The sequence below is a fragment of the Actinia tenebrosa genome, unplaced genomic scaffold (genome assembly GCF_029948245.1).
Source record: "Actinia tenebrosa isolate PJP-AT-01 unplaced genomic scaffold, QUT_ActTen_1.0 PGA_scaffold2__45_contigs__length_23673736, whole genome shotgun sequence".
NCBI lineage: Eukaryota > Metazoa > Cnidaria > Anthozoa > Actiniaria > Actiniidae > Actinia > Actinia tenebrosa.
This window is the reverse complement of record NW_028292579.1, coordinates 18228402-18240411: the sequence shown is the minus strand read 5'-3', so window position 1 is coordinate 18240411 and position 12010 is coordinate 18228402. Positions and strand designations below refer to the sequence as shown.

Below are 12010 nucleotides of genomic sequence, written 5' to 3'. Positions count from 1 at the left end.
ACCTCTGGGCTGATCTAAATCAGGGCACGGCTATCTCGCCGATAGAACCCTGAAACAACCTCTGGGCTGAAGTAAGTCAGGGCATGGCTAACTCACAGATCGAACCCTAGCTGAAACAACCTCTGGGCTGATCTAAGGCTTTTCGAAGGAAGGAAGCAGTAAAACCCTAAAAATGCCTTTCCTCGTATGTGATGCCGAAGATCCACATCGGGGAAAGATCTAGGGTGCATTAGTATGGAACACCCACGAAGCGGTCAAGATTTTCTGAATCTCTAGATTTTGATCACAACTTAATATTTATTTTGTAGAACCTTTAAAACGAGGTAAAAGAGAAGTGGAAGAAAAGAACGTGTTCAAATTACGACAAAAACGAGGTAAAGCATTCTCTTAATTGATTTGTTTTTTTTTTTTATTTACTTGTGTTCTTTTCACTTTGATGGGCGGGGGAGGGTGGGTGAGGGGGTAGGAGTGGTGGTGTGGGGGTGTAGTAGCTCGTTGACCTTTTATTCTCAGGAGATGCAAGCACGGCAAATAATTGCCCACTTTAGAAGCGAGTCGAGAACTTGGAACGAATTTTAAAAATTAGCCTAGTTAAAAAATAAGCACCATAACAAGAAAGAGTACATCGAAATTAGTAAATTTCTTGAGTTTTAAGATTTGGGTTTCATACCTTTTTTGTAGCAACCTCCCAAACTTCTCAAAAATTACAAAGACGTATGGTTACGGGGGACGCTTCATCTTTTCACGGTGTAAAATTTACCCTTTTATCATTACTTATTTTTTCTTTTTCATTCAGCGGTGTGCAGGGATTACAATTTAAATTGTCGGAGATGGGCAAGGCAGAGACAATGTCTTGCTAATAGGAATTATATGTCAAGATACTGTCGAGCTAGCTGTGGATGGTGCAGAACTACGGGTTAGTCAATTACCGTGCACAATCAAGTGATCAGAAGTGATTCTCACGGGATTAGAAATGATTCTCACATGATCAGACAGTAATTCTCACATGATTCGAAGTGATTTTCACGTGAACAGAATTTATTTAAATCCCCTGAAGAGTGAAGCAATTCACGAAACAGGCTTGTCGGGAAAAATGTTGTCTTGACTTTTTCTTCTTAAACAAATATATATATATATATTAATCTAAAACGAAACCTATGACCGTGTAATAAGAACAATAATAATAATAATAATAATAATAATAATAATAATAATGATAATAACAATAATAATTTTTTAAATAATTTTCTCGTCGGCCGCTGACCAGCGCTGCGATCGCGCGATTATTAACTAATCGGGATTTACGAACGAATACCGACACAAGGCCTCACTCATGAAAGCCAGAAAGTTAGTCCGAGAAGGGAAATAATTCCCTTCCATTTCCCTTCTTCGACTTCACTTCTCTGGCTTTTATCCTTCAAACTGATTGTCTGGTTTTAAAAGTCTCATTTGTTTTTTTCTTTTTTGTGTAAAAGCATAGGTTTGTTTTACTAAATATTATAGCCGAGATAAAATATAAGATTTTATCCTTTTTCTTTGATATAGTTCATGGCACGTGTAGAGATGACCATACATCCTGTAGATATTGGGCTTCTACCGGACAATGTAGAGCAAACCCACGATACATGCGTGTATATTGCAAGATGAGCTGCGGTGTCTGTATTACTCGTCCCAGGCCACCAACTCGCCGTCCCCGGCCACCAACCCGCCGTCCCAGGCCACCAACTCGCCGTCCCAGGCCACCAACTCGTCCTCCTAGGCCATCAACTCCTCCCAGGCCTCCCACTCCACCGAGACCCCCAACCCAAAAGCCTACAGGTAAGTCTTACTGTCTAGGATCTAGCAGAGCATGATGGCAGACATGATTCGCATCTCCCCTCATTCATCCTTCGTTGTTTTTCAATATAGCCTAACGGAGTAAAGGACTGGAACCAAGTTTCTTAAATTTATTTTAATTCAAAATTAAGCAGCATTTTGCCACAAGAAAGATCATATAAGCATAAATTGAAAAAGTGTTCGAGTTGGGGCAAGTTTTAACAAAATTATGATATTTTAAACATTAGTAAAAAATACGGAAAATATATGCGTGGCTCGACGGTTTGGCTGGACACCATAGATTTCTTTGGAATTTTTGCAGGGTTTGAATGCTTATAGCGTTGTTTCTATGAAGCAAAACATCCTGAAACGTGGTCAACAAGCTTATTTTATGTTGTTCTTTCTTGTGACGTTTTTATGTTTTCCGAAACAGCTACTGAATTGGTTTTTCAAACTTGGACCCAGTCCGTTGCTCATTTTGATAAAGGCTAAAAGAAATGACGTAGGATTATTTAGAAAATTTATTACCTTTAATTGTATTATAGCAGGTCCCCGATGTGGTCTTCGTTACTATGGAAGAGCCCCCGGCAGGATAGTGGACGGACAGACAGCAGCTAAGAACAGTTGGCCTTGGCAAGCTCAGCTCAGATCACGTTCTGGCCGCCATTTTTGTGGAGGTTCACTGGTTGCCCCACAATGGGTGTTGACGGCAGCGCACTGTGTCAAAGGCAGCTCTACTAACTATGGGTACCGTGTGAGACTTGGTACGTTCAGTTTTGCAAGTATTTCAAAAAAAAAAAAAAAAAAAAAAACAACACACATTGCAGCTTCTTGTTGAAATTAAATAAACAAATATCTATTGATAATTTTTCCCGCTATGTAACCGCTCATGTCTTGGGGTGCATTTTACGTCATAGCCACCATGTTGCTTGACGATAATAAGTCATTCCTTATTATTTTCTCTTGTTAGATTAATCAACTTAGCGGTTTTTTCATTGTTACTTATAATTATATCACGGAGGAATTTCAGTCATACAATTGCTACAGTTTAGAATTCTCAGGGGGACTTTGAATATTCATGCATTCCAATAAATGTTCGTGTAAATTCAAAGTGCTCGCATTGTTGAAGTTGTGCATTCTTTACTTTATCGTTGGTATTTGTGAATTTTGGAAACTGAAATGAGGCTAACCCTGTATAAACGAGTCTTTGTTCAAGGAACACAGCGGTTTTTGACTAATTGGAAAATGGTCTAATGGACCACATCTGAATGTGTGTTATATTTATAGGTAAAGTTGATTCAAGTTTTGTTAAGTTTTTTAAGTTTAACCGCCACCCGGTTAGCTCAGTTGGTAAGAGCGTCGGTCTGCTGTGCGGGAGGTCGTGGTTCAAGCCTCGGCCGGACCAACACTCAGGGTCTTAAAATAACTGAGGAGAAGGTGCTGCCTTTGTAATTACATCTACAAATGTTAGACCTTCACGTGGCTCGGATGATCACGTTAATGGCGGTCCCGTCCCTAATTAACTAGAGACGTTAAAAGAGGACCACGAGTTTATCAGTTGAATTACTGTCAAGTGTTATCCTCTATAAACAAAGTTAATTAATTAATTTATTTATTTACATATATATTTATATATATTAAATTCAGGACACATTTGAAAACCATATTTATGAGCAATTGCATCCTAATGAGTAAATATAAACATTAGCAACACCAACACAAACGAATAAGTAATCGTTAAACCACGGAATGATGGAATTGGGAAACACATTCTCAACATTTAATTTTACATATGAAATATTTTCGTGAAATGAGAGACAAATATTTGATTATTTTTTCTACACAGGTGAGCACCATCTTGGTAGAAGAGACAGGACCGAACAAGAATTTACTGTATCAAGAATAATTGTACATCCAGGATATCGCAGAATAACAGCTAACAATGACGTTGGTAAGAAGGAATACGCGTGTTCATTTGTATTTATTATTTAGAAATTTTGCACAAAGAGGAAGGCCTCGTAGATAAACCTGGTTTAAATTTTTTGAATTTTTTAAATTCCAATTGGAATTTAGAGATTTATTTTTGTGGATGGGGGAAAGTTGGAGAGTCCGAACCAAGAACCTTCAAAGTATAGGAGAGAGAAACTCTCACTGCTACCGAATTTATCACTCGCAATACGGAATGATCATTTCTTTAAAAGCAAGGTCTCACATGTTTATTGGAATGAAAGAAGCTAGCTTGGTTCAACAGAGACTTCGTTTAGGTTTTTTGTACTTTAATTTTGTTGGAGTTATTTTTATTAAATCTAACTTTAGTTTGGCAAAATAGAACCAATCTATAACTGGCATTCCTGCCGATATCATCGATGAACAATTCCTAACGTAATGTAATGTGTTTGGTTTCTAGCTCTCCTTAAGCTCGACCGACCAGCAAGACTAAACAAAGCCGTCAACTTGATTTGTCTTCCATCCCAGGGTGTAAATGTACCAGACGGTAAAAACTGCTACATCTCAGGTACGAAGTTTTGCTATTGCATCAATTTTGTTTCATTGAGAAATGTCACGATCAGAGAAACGCCTCAACGATGTGGAATTTTTGTCTTTTTTTTTTTCTTGTATGTTTTCCCCGTATATAGTTTATTTGTTGACACTATTTACATTTGGGCATAGTACATGCCAAGTTTGGTAAACACCATACAGCATGCACAATGCAACGTGCAACATTCAAGATGCAACAAAACATTCACCAGCCTTTTCCTTGAAATTGCTGTATAGACCCCTTGCGTTGATTTCCTACAGGAATTGTTCTGGGCGACAACACAAAAGATTTCTTGCATAAGTACGACGGCATATTGTTTTGTCTCCCAGAACATTTCCTGTAGGAAATGATTAAAAATGGTCTATACAAGTCCATTTATAAACACATCAGGGCCAATCTCAACCCGGAGACAGTTTTGGTGTGGGCCTTTGAGAAAGATCACTGCAAAGGGTTTTCGCGTCTTCGGTGTGTGTTTTTTGTTTTGTTTTGTTTTGGCAGCCATGCCAAGAAGCACAACAGTGCAGTCTTTTTCCCCTGTGAAACTAAATTCTGTCTTATGTAAATCAGATTAGACCAAATTCAATTGTTCCTGTCTCCTGTCATGGCTGCCGTCAAGTGATGCCTCTATTAAGTTCTACCGTTATTTGATATCTTTTTTTGTGAGCAGCATTGTTCCACCCAAGATGCATGCATTCGTGTAAAAAATCTTATATTTTCATGTTATCTAATTCTTGACTCTCGAAAGGATGGGGAAGGACTGGGTACAACAGACCAGGTGCTTCTGTTCTCCAAGAAGCCATGATGCCTACGGCCAACCAAAGGACATGCGCAAACAGTATGAGAAGCTGGGGTCGTGTAACAAGTAAAATGGTAAATACCTAATATGCCCAATTTCCTAGGAATTCATTACCTCAGTGGCACCTAGGAAGAATATTCTGATTGCATGACTAGTAAATCTGCAAGCTATGTTCAATTAATGTGACGCATCGTTGACGTGACGGTACGGCGTTCTTGATTGAATTACCAGTTTGCGTGCTGATTAGTTCAATGGATATCGTAGCCCCGTCCCTTGGTGTAACATTGGATAAGTAAAGAGATATCTAAAAAAACACACACACATAGAGTAACACCGCAAAACAACTAAGTGCATGAGATGATTTAGAGACGATTAAAAGCGATTGGTGTAGTTTCGAGCCTACATTGATTTCTAAATGTAGATAAAGAAAATAAAGGACAATCCATTTTACTTTTGAAAGCCATTTCAATTGATACCTTTCAACCGCTAAAAGGCGTAACTGTCCACCTGTTCTATCCTTTCGTCAATGCCCTGTTTTCGTGTATATTAATGTACTCAAAGTGTACATTCCCTTGTAGACACACTTATATTGTATGACTTGACATTGATTATGTCACGGTTGGGCGCAGTGTTTTCCCATATATAACATCTTGGAAATAATATATTTTGTCTACCTGCCATGCATATTAAGAAACTTCTCAAATGTTACCGTTGAAGAAAAATATAATACTGAAGGCATTGAAACGAGGATTTGGATTGGAAAATTGCTCAAAGTTGAAACCATCCTTTTCTAAAATCATTAACAATGTTACGTATTTTTTTTCTCTCAGCTTTGTTCTGGTTTTGGTGGAAGCAGTACCGTTAGTGGGTGCTTCGGTGATTCTGGCGGTCCTTTCGTTTGCCAAGGCAAGAACAAACGTTGGGTGTTACAAGGAGCTGTCAGCTGGGGAACAAGAACTTGTAGTGCAGGTCGTAGCGAATACACAGTCTACGCAAGAGTCAGTGAATTTGTTAGTTGGATTCGTAGATATATCGGTAACACACCTACAGATTCGCCTCGACCACCGACCCCCGATGTCACTCCACCACCGCCACATACTCCGCCAACTCAAACACCAGTTACACCACCTCCTCCTGACACACCTCCTCCTGACACACCTCCTCCTAATACCCCACCAAAACCCTCTAAGATACCCACCCCACCGACTCCACCGCCTCCACCCGAACCACCAAAATGCTCGTCACCAAAAGCATTAGGTATGGAAAACAAACGCATTCCTGACAGCGACTTGTCGGCTTCATCGCAGTATAATAGGTAAGGGACTTATTGATAATGCATCCTCTTCATCTTTCAAAATTAGAAGAAAATCTGCAACAATTTTATTGGCACTCTGAAACATCCACTAGGCTGGTCTAAGTCAGGGCACGGCTAACTCACAGATCAAACCCTGAAACAACCTCTGGGCTGATGTAAGTCAGGGCATGGCTAACTCAAAAATCAAACCCTGAAACAACCTCTGGGCTGATCTAAGTCGGGGCATGGCTATGACTCAAAGATCGAACCCTAAAACAATATTGTTGGCTGATTTATTCAAGTCATACCGGGTTGGCATTAACATTCATATTTACCTTTCGTAGATGGCACAGTGCAAGAGAAGCACGTCTGAATCTGAAACCTGGTGTAACAGGTGTAGGAGCATGGTGTTCACGTGACCTCACTACCAACCAATATCTGGAAGTAGACCTTGGCGTTAGGACGATTATCACTCACATTGCTACACAAGGTATGAATTTTAAGAAAAATGAAAAAAGATCTTAGTTTGTTGCTCTGACCTAAACGCGCGCCATGCACTGAGAGAAAAGCAGCATAGGAAACAACAACGTTATTCTTTTTGTGATGACAGTGCAAACATGACGTGAGCATTTTAAATTCTCTCATCATTTTTGAATGGCATTCCAATCAATCAAAGCGCATGTAAGGACTGATTTTTTTTGTCTTTTTTTGTTGAGTTTTTCTTCAAATCAATTCGCTCTATCCAGTTATTTCCTTTCTGAAAAACGGCTCTCGTTCGCTCGATATTTTTTATGATTTACATATTTAAATACTGATCATATTTGTAAAACGCGAAATTAATTAATAATATTAATTAATATTATAGTAAAACATTAATGAATAGAGCGCAGATACAAATCTTCAACAACGAAAGTGTTTGAACTTGATTTCTATCGTTTCCACTTCTTATGCGCACGCGTAAACAAAGCGTCAAAACAACAACAACAACAACAACAACAACAAAAACGCTTTCTCCCAATTTGATTTAAATGGTTTCCATTTACCTAACGTTTGCTTATAAACTCAAGTATTTTCTAGTTTTTTAAAAGCATCCCACATGGAAACGCACTGATCATAGGTTCTTAACCTTTAGCCACAGATGACATAATTGGGTCTGCTGGTCATAGCAAGGGGTTAATCATCTACGGTCTAGGGGCCGACTAACCTCTCCCTTAGGCTTCGGCCGAGCTTCCTGATCAGTTTGTAAATCCAGGGATAGCGGTGTCGGGGCCGAAATCTCCGGCGTAGCCGTAAATGCTTCGCGCTGCCATACGACGGTTCAGCATTCGATGTCTGGAAGTATGGTCCTGGTTATTTAACTAAATCAATGAAATGATCTCATAAATATAAATCTTTCTAGAAGCTGGACTTCAAAACCTTTAGGTATTTTTAGCACTGTAGATTAAATGTAGAGAGTGTGAGGATGTAACCGTCACCTTTTAGATTATAAGTTGTTTTTATAACGTCTTTTTTTCTGTAATTGATGATGCCTTTTAAACAAGCCTTATTCGTAAAACAGATTTCTCAAAAGACAATACGTTGATACTTTGTTTGCATAGGAAATCGCACAATCTCTAATACAATTTAGTCAAAATTTATAGGTACGAGTGATGTTTTGGAAATTTTTCAAATTTGGACGAGCAAGCTCAATTTGAGAACTTTCAAAACATCACGAGTATCTATAAATTCTGAATTGTACGAGAAGATTGTGCGATTTTTTGTTTATAATACACTCAACACAATTGTGGAATTTAACTGGTACTCTATAGAGTACAATTTGGGATTTCATCGCACTCCTTTTGTCCAATCAGAATCGAGTAATTTTGTGGAGTGTATTATAAGTAAATATTCATTGACGTTTATTAATAGGTCGTGAGAGCAAGTACCCAAAGTTTATCAAGAGTTATGCCGTACAGTATAGTGAAGATGGCAACGTGTGGGCGAATCATCCAACAGTAAGGATTAGTGTTATTTATCAGTATCATATTAAACCTAATTATTATTAGTAATTATACTTATAGGTAACGTATTACTTTCCTCGTAGATTTTCACAGGTAATATTGACATGTCAACGGTAACAAAGAACTCTCTTAACCCACCAATCATAGCACGGTATATCCGCATCAACCCAAAGACTTGGAAGGGTGCTATCTGCATGCGAGCTGAGCTGTATGGCTGCAAAGGTAATACCACTTTCTCCTTGAAATTCGAGTCTTTAAATATATTTTTTCTTTATTTCTTAATTCTTTATTTATTGATTATTCTATACCGGATGACCCGCGTGCACCTCAACGAATGTCTTGTGTATGGTTAGGATAACAATCGATATAAAATACAGCGTTTCATTTAGAAAAAAAAATTAAATCAACTCTATAAAACTTAATTGTGTTTCTTAAGGCTTGTTTACACTAAAAAATATCGCGCCAATTGAGCGGTGATTTCAATGGTGATTTTACCGCAGCCCCATTCGCAGCGAGTTTTACTAACTTTCGAGAATGTTTGAATTTGTGGCGCTCGAGTGGTGCAATAAATTTGCTAGTGTGAGAGGAAACTACTTTCACATGATTTCCGCTGGATTCCGTTCGATGAACTAATCTGATTCGTAGAATGTTTTATCGTTTTGCCCAACCCTTGTCTTTCACCTTCCTATTCGTTATTGTTGTTAAATATTCATACAGTCAATGTCATTAACGTTGTCCACCGAAAAAAGACATTTAGACATTTACACATTTAGACATTTACACATTTAGACATTTAGGCTAAAGTGAGCCTGAACTTTAAATGTAAAATTCAACTCGTGAATCGAAAATCCAGAACGCCCCGACCATTTAGTGAGGATTTAAGATGGAGAATTGTATTTCAGCGTTTGTTTTATGACAGAACGTTCGAGGAAACACGTGATATTTCTTTTAGTCTAAATGTTCAAATGTGTAAATGTCTTTTTTCGGTGGATAACGTAAATGACATTGACTGTATATTACGATTTTGTTACTCAAATTGTATTGGTTTTTTTTTTCATCCATTAAAACCAACAGTACCCCCAACCAAGCCGACTACTGATCCAACAACTCAATCAAAAACGTCAACACATCCACCTCAACCCTCAACAGCAACAGCAACCACAAAATCTACACAAGTACCTCTACCTCCAACACCACCAATACCTACCACACCACCCAAGCCTGTCAGCTCTACCATCCCACCTAATCCTATTGGTACGTATGTATAAAAAAAAATCTCGCCTTTGTATCATGAGTTTGCTGTTAAATAAGCCTATAATGTTGTTAGCTATTTCGATTTTTGGCATCATAATTGTACTTTGTAAAATTCTGATTTTGACATTCTAGGTATAAGATGTGAAGACAAGGATTCATCGTGCCCTACTTGGGCTTCACAAGGCAGATGTACAACCGATAGCTATGTAAAGAGACATTGTTTGACGAGCTGTAAATCAAAACAATGTGATCTTATATCCGTCAGGCCGAGAGGTATTTACAGTCGCTAAAACTGTTAAAATACCTTTTTTACCTTATGCGTGATGTTTTTCCCATTTCAGACACCGTGTCTTTTTTTTTTTTTTTTTTTTTTTTGAGAATAAGATTCTTCGTTTGAGTTGTATCCATATTCATGTCTGTCTTCTCATGTGCATCCGTTAAACAAAGTAATAATACTCTAGGGAATGGAATGTCTGAAATGGGAAAACTTTACGCCAAGAAGCTAAATAGTCTTTTTGACTTTACTAATGGACTAAGCAGATAGAGAGAAAGCTGAGGTAAAAAAACTCTAGATGAAACAGTGGTTTGTATTGAAGTAAACAGTAGCAATATTAATTGACAAATTGTTTTATATTTTTCCCCAGCACCGTGTTCTAATCCTATTGGCTTAGGATGGGACAAGCGATTACCAGACACAGCCTTCACTTCATCTTCTGAACTTAACCTTGGTAAGGCTGCAAACATAGCTTGTATCTTCGGTTGGGTTTCCTGTAGTGCTTGTGTATTCCAGCGGATTTGGGTAGATGCTCAGCTGACTACAACTGTTTTACACTGATTTCAAGTGTTCTGCAACAAATAGGTTTGGAGAAGAATAAGGGAAGAGGGCGGGAATTAAATGAGATGAAAATGCTTTCCTTTCCCTTTTCCTTACATTTCTGGTCAAAAAAAAAAAAAAAAAAAAAAAAAAAAGAAGGAAAAAGCGTCCAACAAACAAACAAACTAACGATGGAACAAACAAGAAGTTTTCTTGTTTTTAAAAGATGTTTATTATATATGCTTTATAAAACCATAGGATCTTGGGATGCTGGGGCTCGCAATGCCAGACTGTACCACTTGGACGATTTTAACACCAAACGAGTTGGAGCCTGGTGTGCAGCGGCCAGAAAGAACCAATGGCTGCAAGTGGACTTGGGCAAGAAGAAATACGTCACAGCAGTCGCAACACAAGGTAGTTTTTAAAGCTTGAGAAATAATATTATTTGATTGCACGTTACGTCATCGCGCCCACTTTGTTGCCATGGAACAAAATGTTTCTCATTAGAATTCATCGTTAACTGCACAAAGGTGGCTTCCTTTTTTGTCTTCTGAATCTCTTGGGAATGCTTGCAGTCCATCAGTAGTAAACATCACTGGTAACTAATTATATTTCTTTTAAATGTTAGGTCGAGACATATATTTTGAGCACGTGAAGTCTTATCAGCTTGCGTATAGTGTCGATGGAACCTCGTGGGAATACGTCAAGTCCAAATCAGGGGAAACTGTGGTAAGCAAAACGCCATGTTTTCCATAAATTAGATTCTCGATATTGGATGGAAACCAGCTTACATAGTTCAGTAGTTTTAGTTGCTCATTCGCTACCGCTCACCGATGTGGTCGTGGGCTCAACCTCTGAACTCGCCTTCATACGTGAGAAGAGTCGTTAGTCGATTCTGCCCTGTAGTTTGAGAGTCCTTAATCAACTGAATGAATCTCATGACCAGCTTCAGGTAGTGACAAGTACTGCCGTTCATACCCAATCATTTATCTTATTGGCAAAATAGTCCCTTTCACAGTTCCTTGCGCCATCTTGAAAGGTAGGCGTACCTTTTCATCGAAGCGACACGATCGGTGAGCTTGCATTGCAATTATTCACATGTCTTTATCATTGCAAGCTCACCGTTCGTGTCGCTTCGATGCAAAGGCACGGTTACTTTTCAAGATGGCACAGAAAACTGTGAAAGTTACTGTCGCAAACCGAATAACTATTCTATTAACTTTCCCTTTCGAATTTTATCCATACTATGGAATAGTTTCTGGGCAGATCAAAATCACGTCAAGGATAGTTTACAGATTGTATTTGTGAATCTTGAGTGTGTTAGGTTTTCCGGATGAAGAATTTAAAATATCCCAAGAAGCCAAAGAAAATTTCTCCGCGAATCAAGGAGGAAAACTAACGAGCTCTACTCACATGTAATCGTATGTGAGTAGAGTTGTTTGTTGGTTCTCTTCTGTGCTTCGAAGGTTTTTAAACTCCTTTTAGAGTCCACCAAAGG

General features: G+C 38.4%; 1 protein-coding gene across 4 annotated transcripts in view; it reads left to right on the top strand.

The window, feature by feature from the left end:
* The window catches only part of LOC116303921 (uncharacterized), a 39008-nt gene that overhangs the window by 25923 nt on the left and 1075 nt on the right, over positions 1–12010 (top strand). For 3 of the 4 annotated variants that reach the window (XM_089034690.1, XM_031713543.2, XM_089034692.1), the window contains 16 exons: positions 309–374; positions 797–916; positions 1546–1818; positions 2361–2579; positions 3662–3766; positions 4223–4330; positions 5100–5224; positions 5981–6465; positions 6789–6934; positions 8353–8438; positions 8528–8666; positions 9519–9698; positions 9831–9971; positions 10343–10426; positions 10771–10926; positions 11141–11241. In XM_089034690.1, coding sequence (XP_088890816.1) covers positions 309–374; positions 797–916; positions 1546–1818; positions 2361–2579; positions 3662–3766; positions 4223–4330; positions 5100–5224; positions 5981–6465; positions 6789–6934; positions 8353–8438; positions 8528–8666; positions 9519–9698; positions 9831–9971; positions 10343–10426; positions 10771–10926; positions 11141–11241 — 2534 coding nt within the window. The remainder of the gene's footprint in view (positions 1–308; positions 375–796; positions 917–1545; positions 1819–2360; positions 2580–3661; positions 3767–4222; positions 4331–5099; positions 5225–5980; positions 6466–6788; positions 6935–8352; positions 8439–8527; positions 8667–9518; positions 9699–9830; positions 9972–10342; positions 10427–10770; positions 10927–11140; positions 11242–12010) is intronic. The other variant, XM_089034691.1, reaches the window with a different exon arrangement.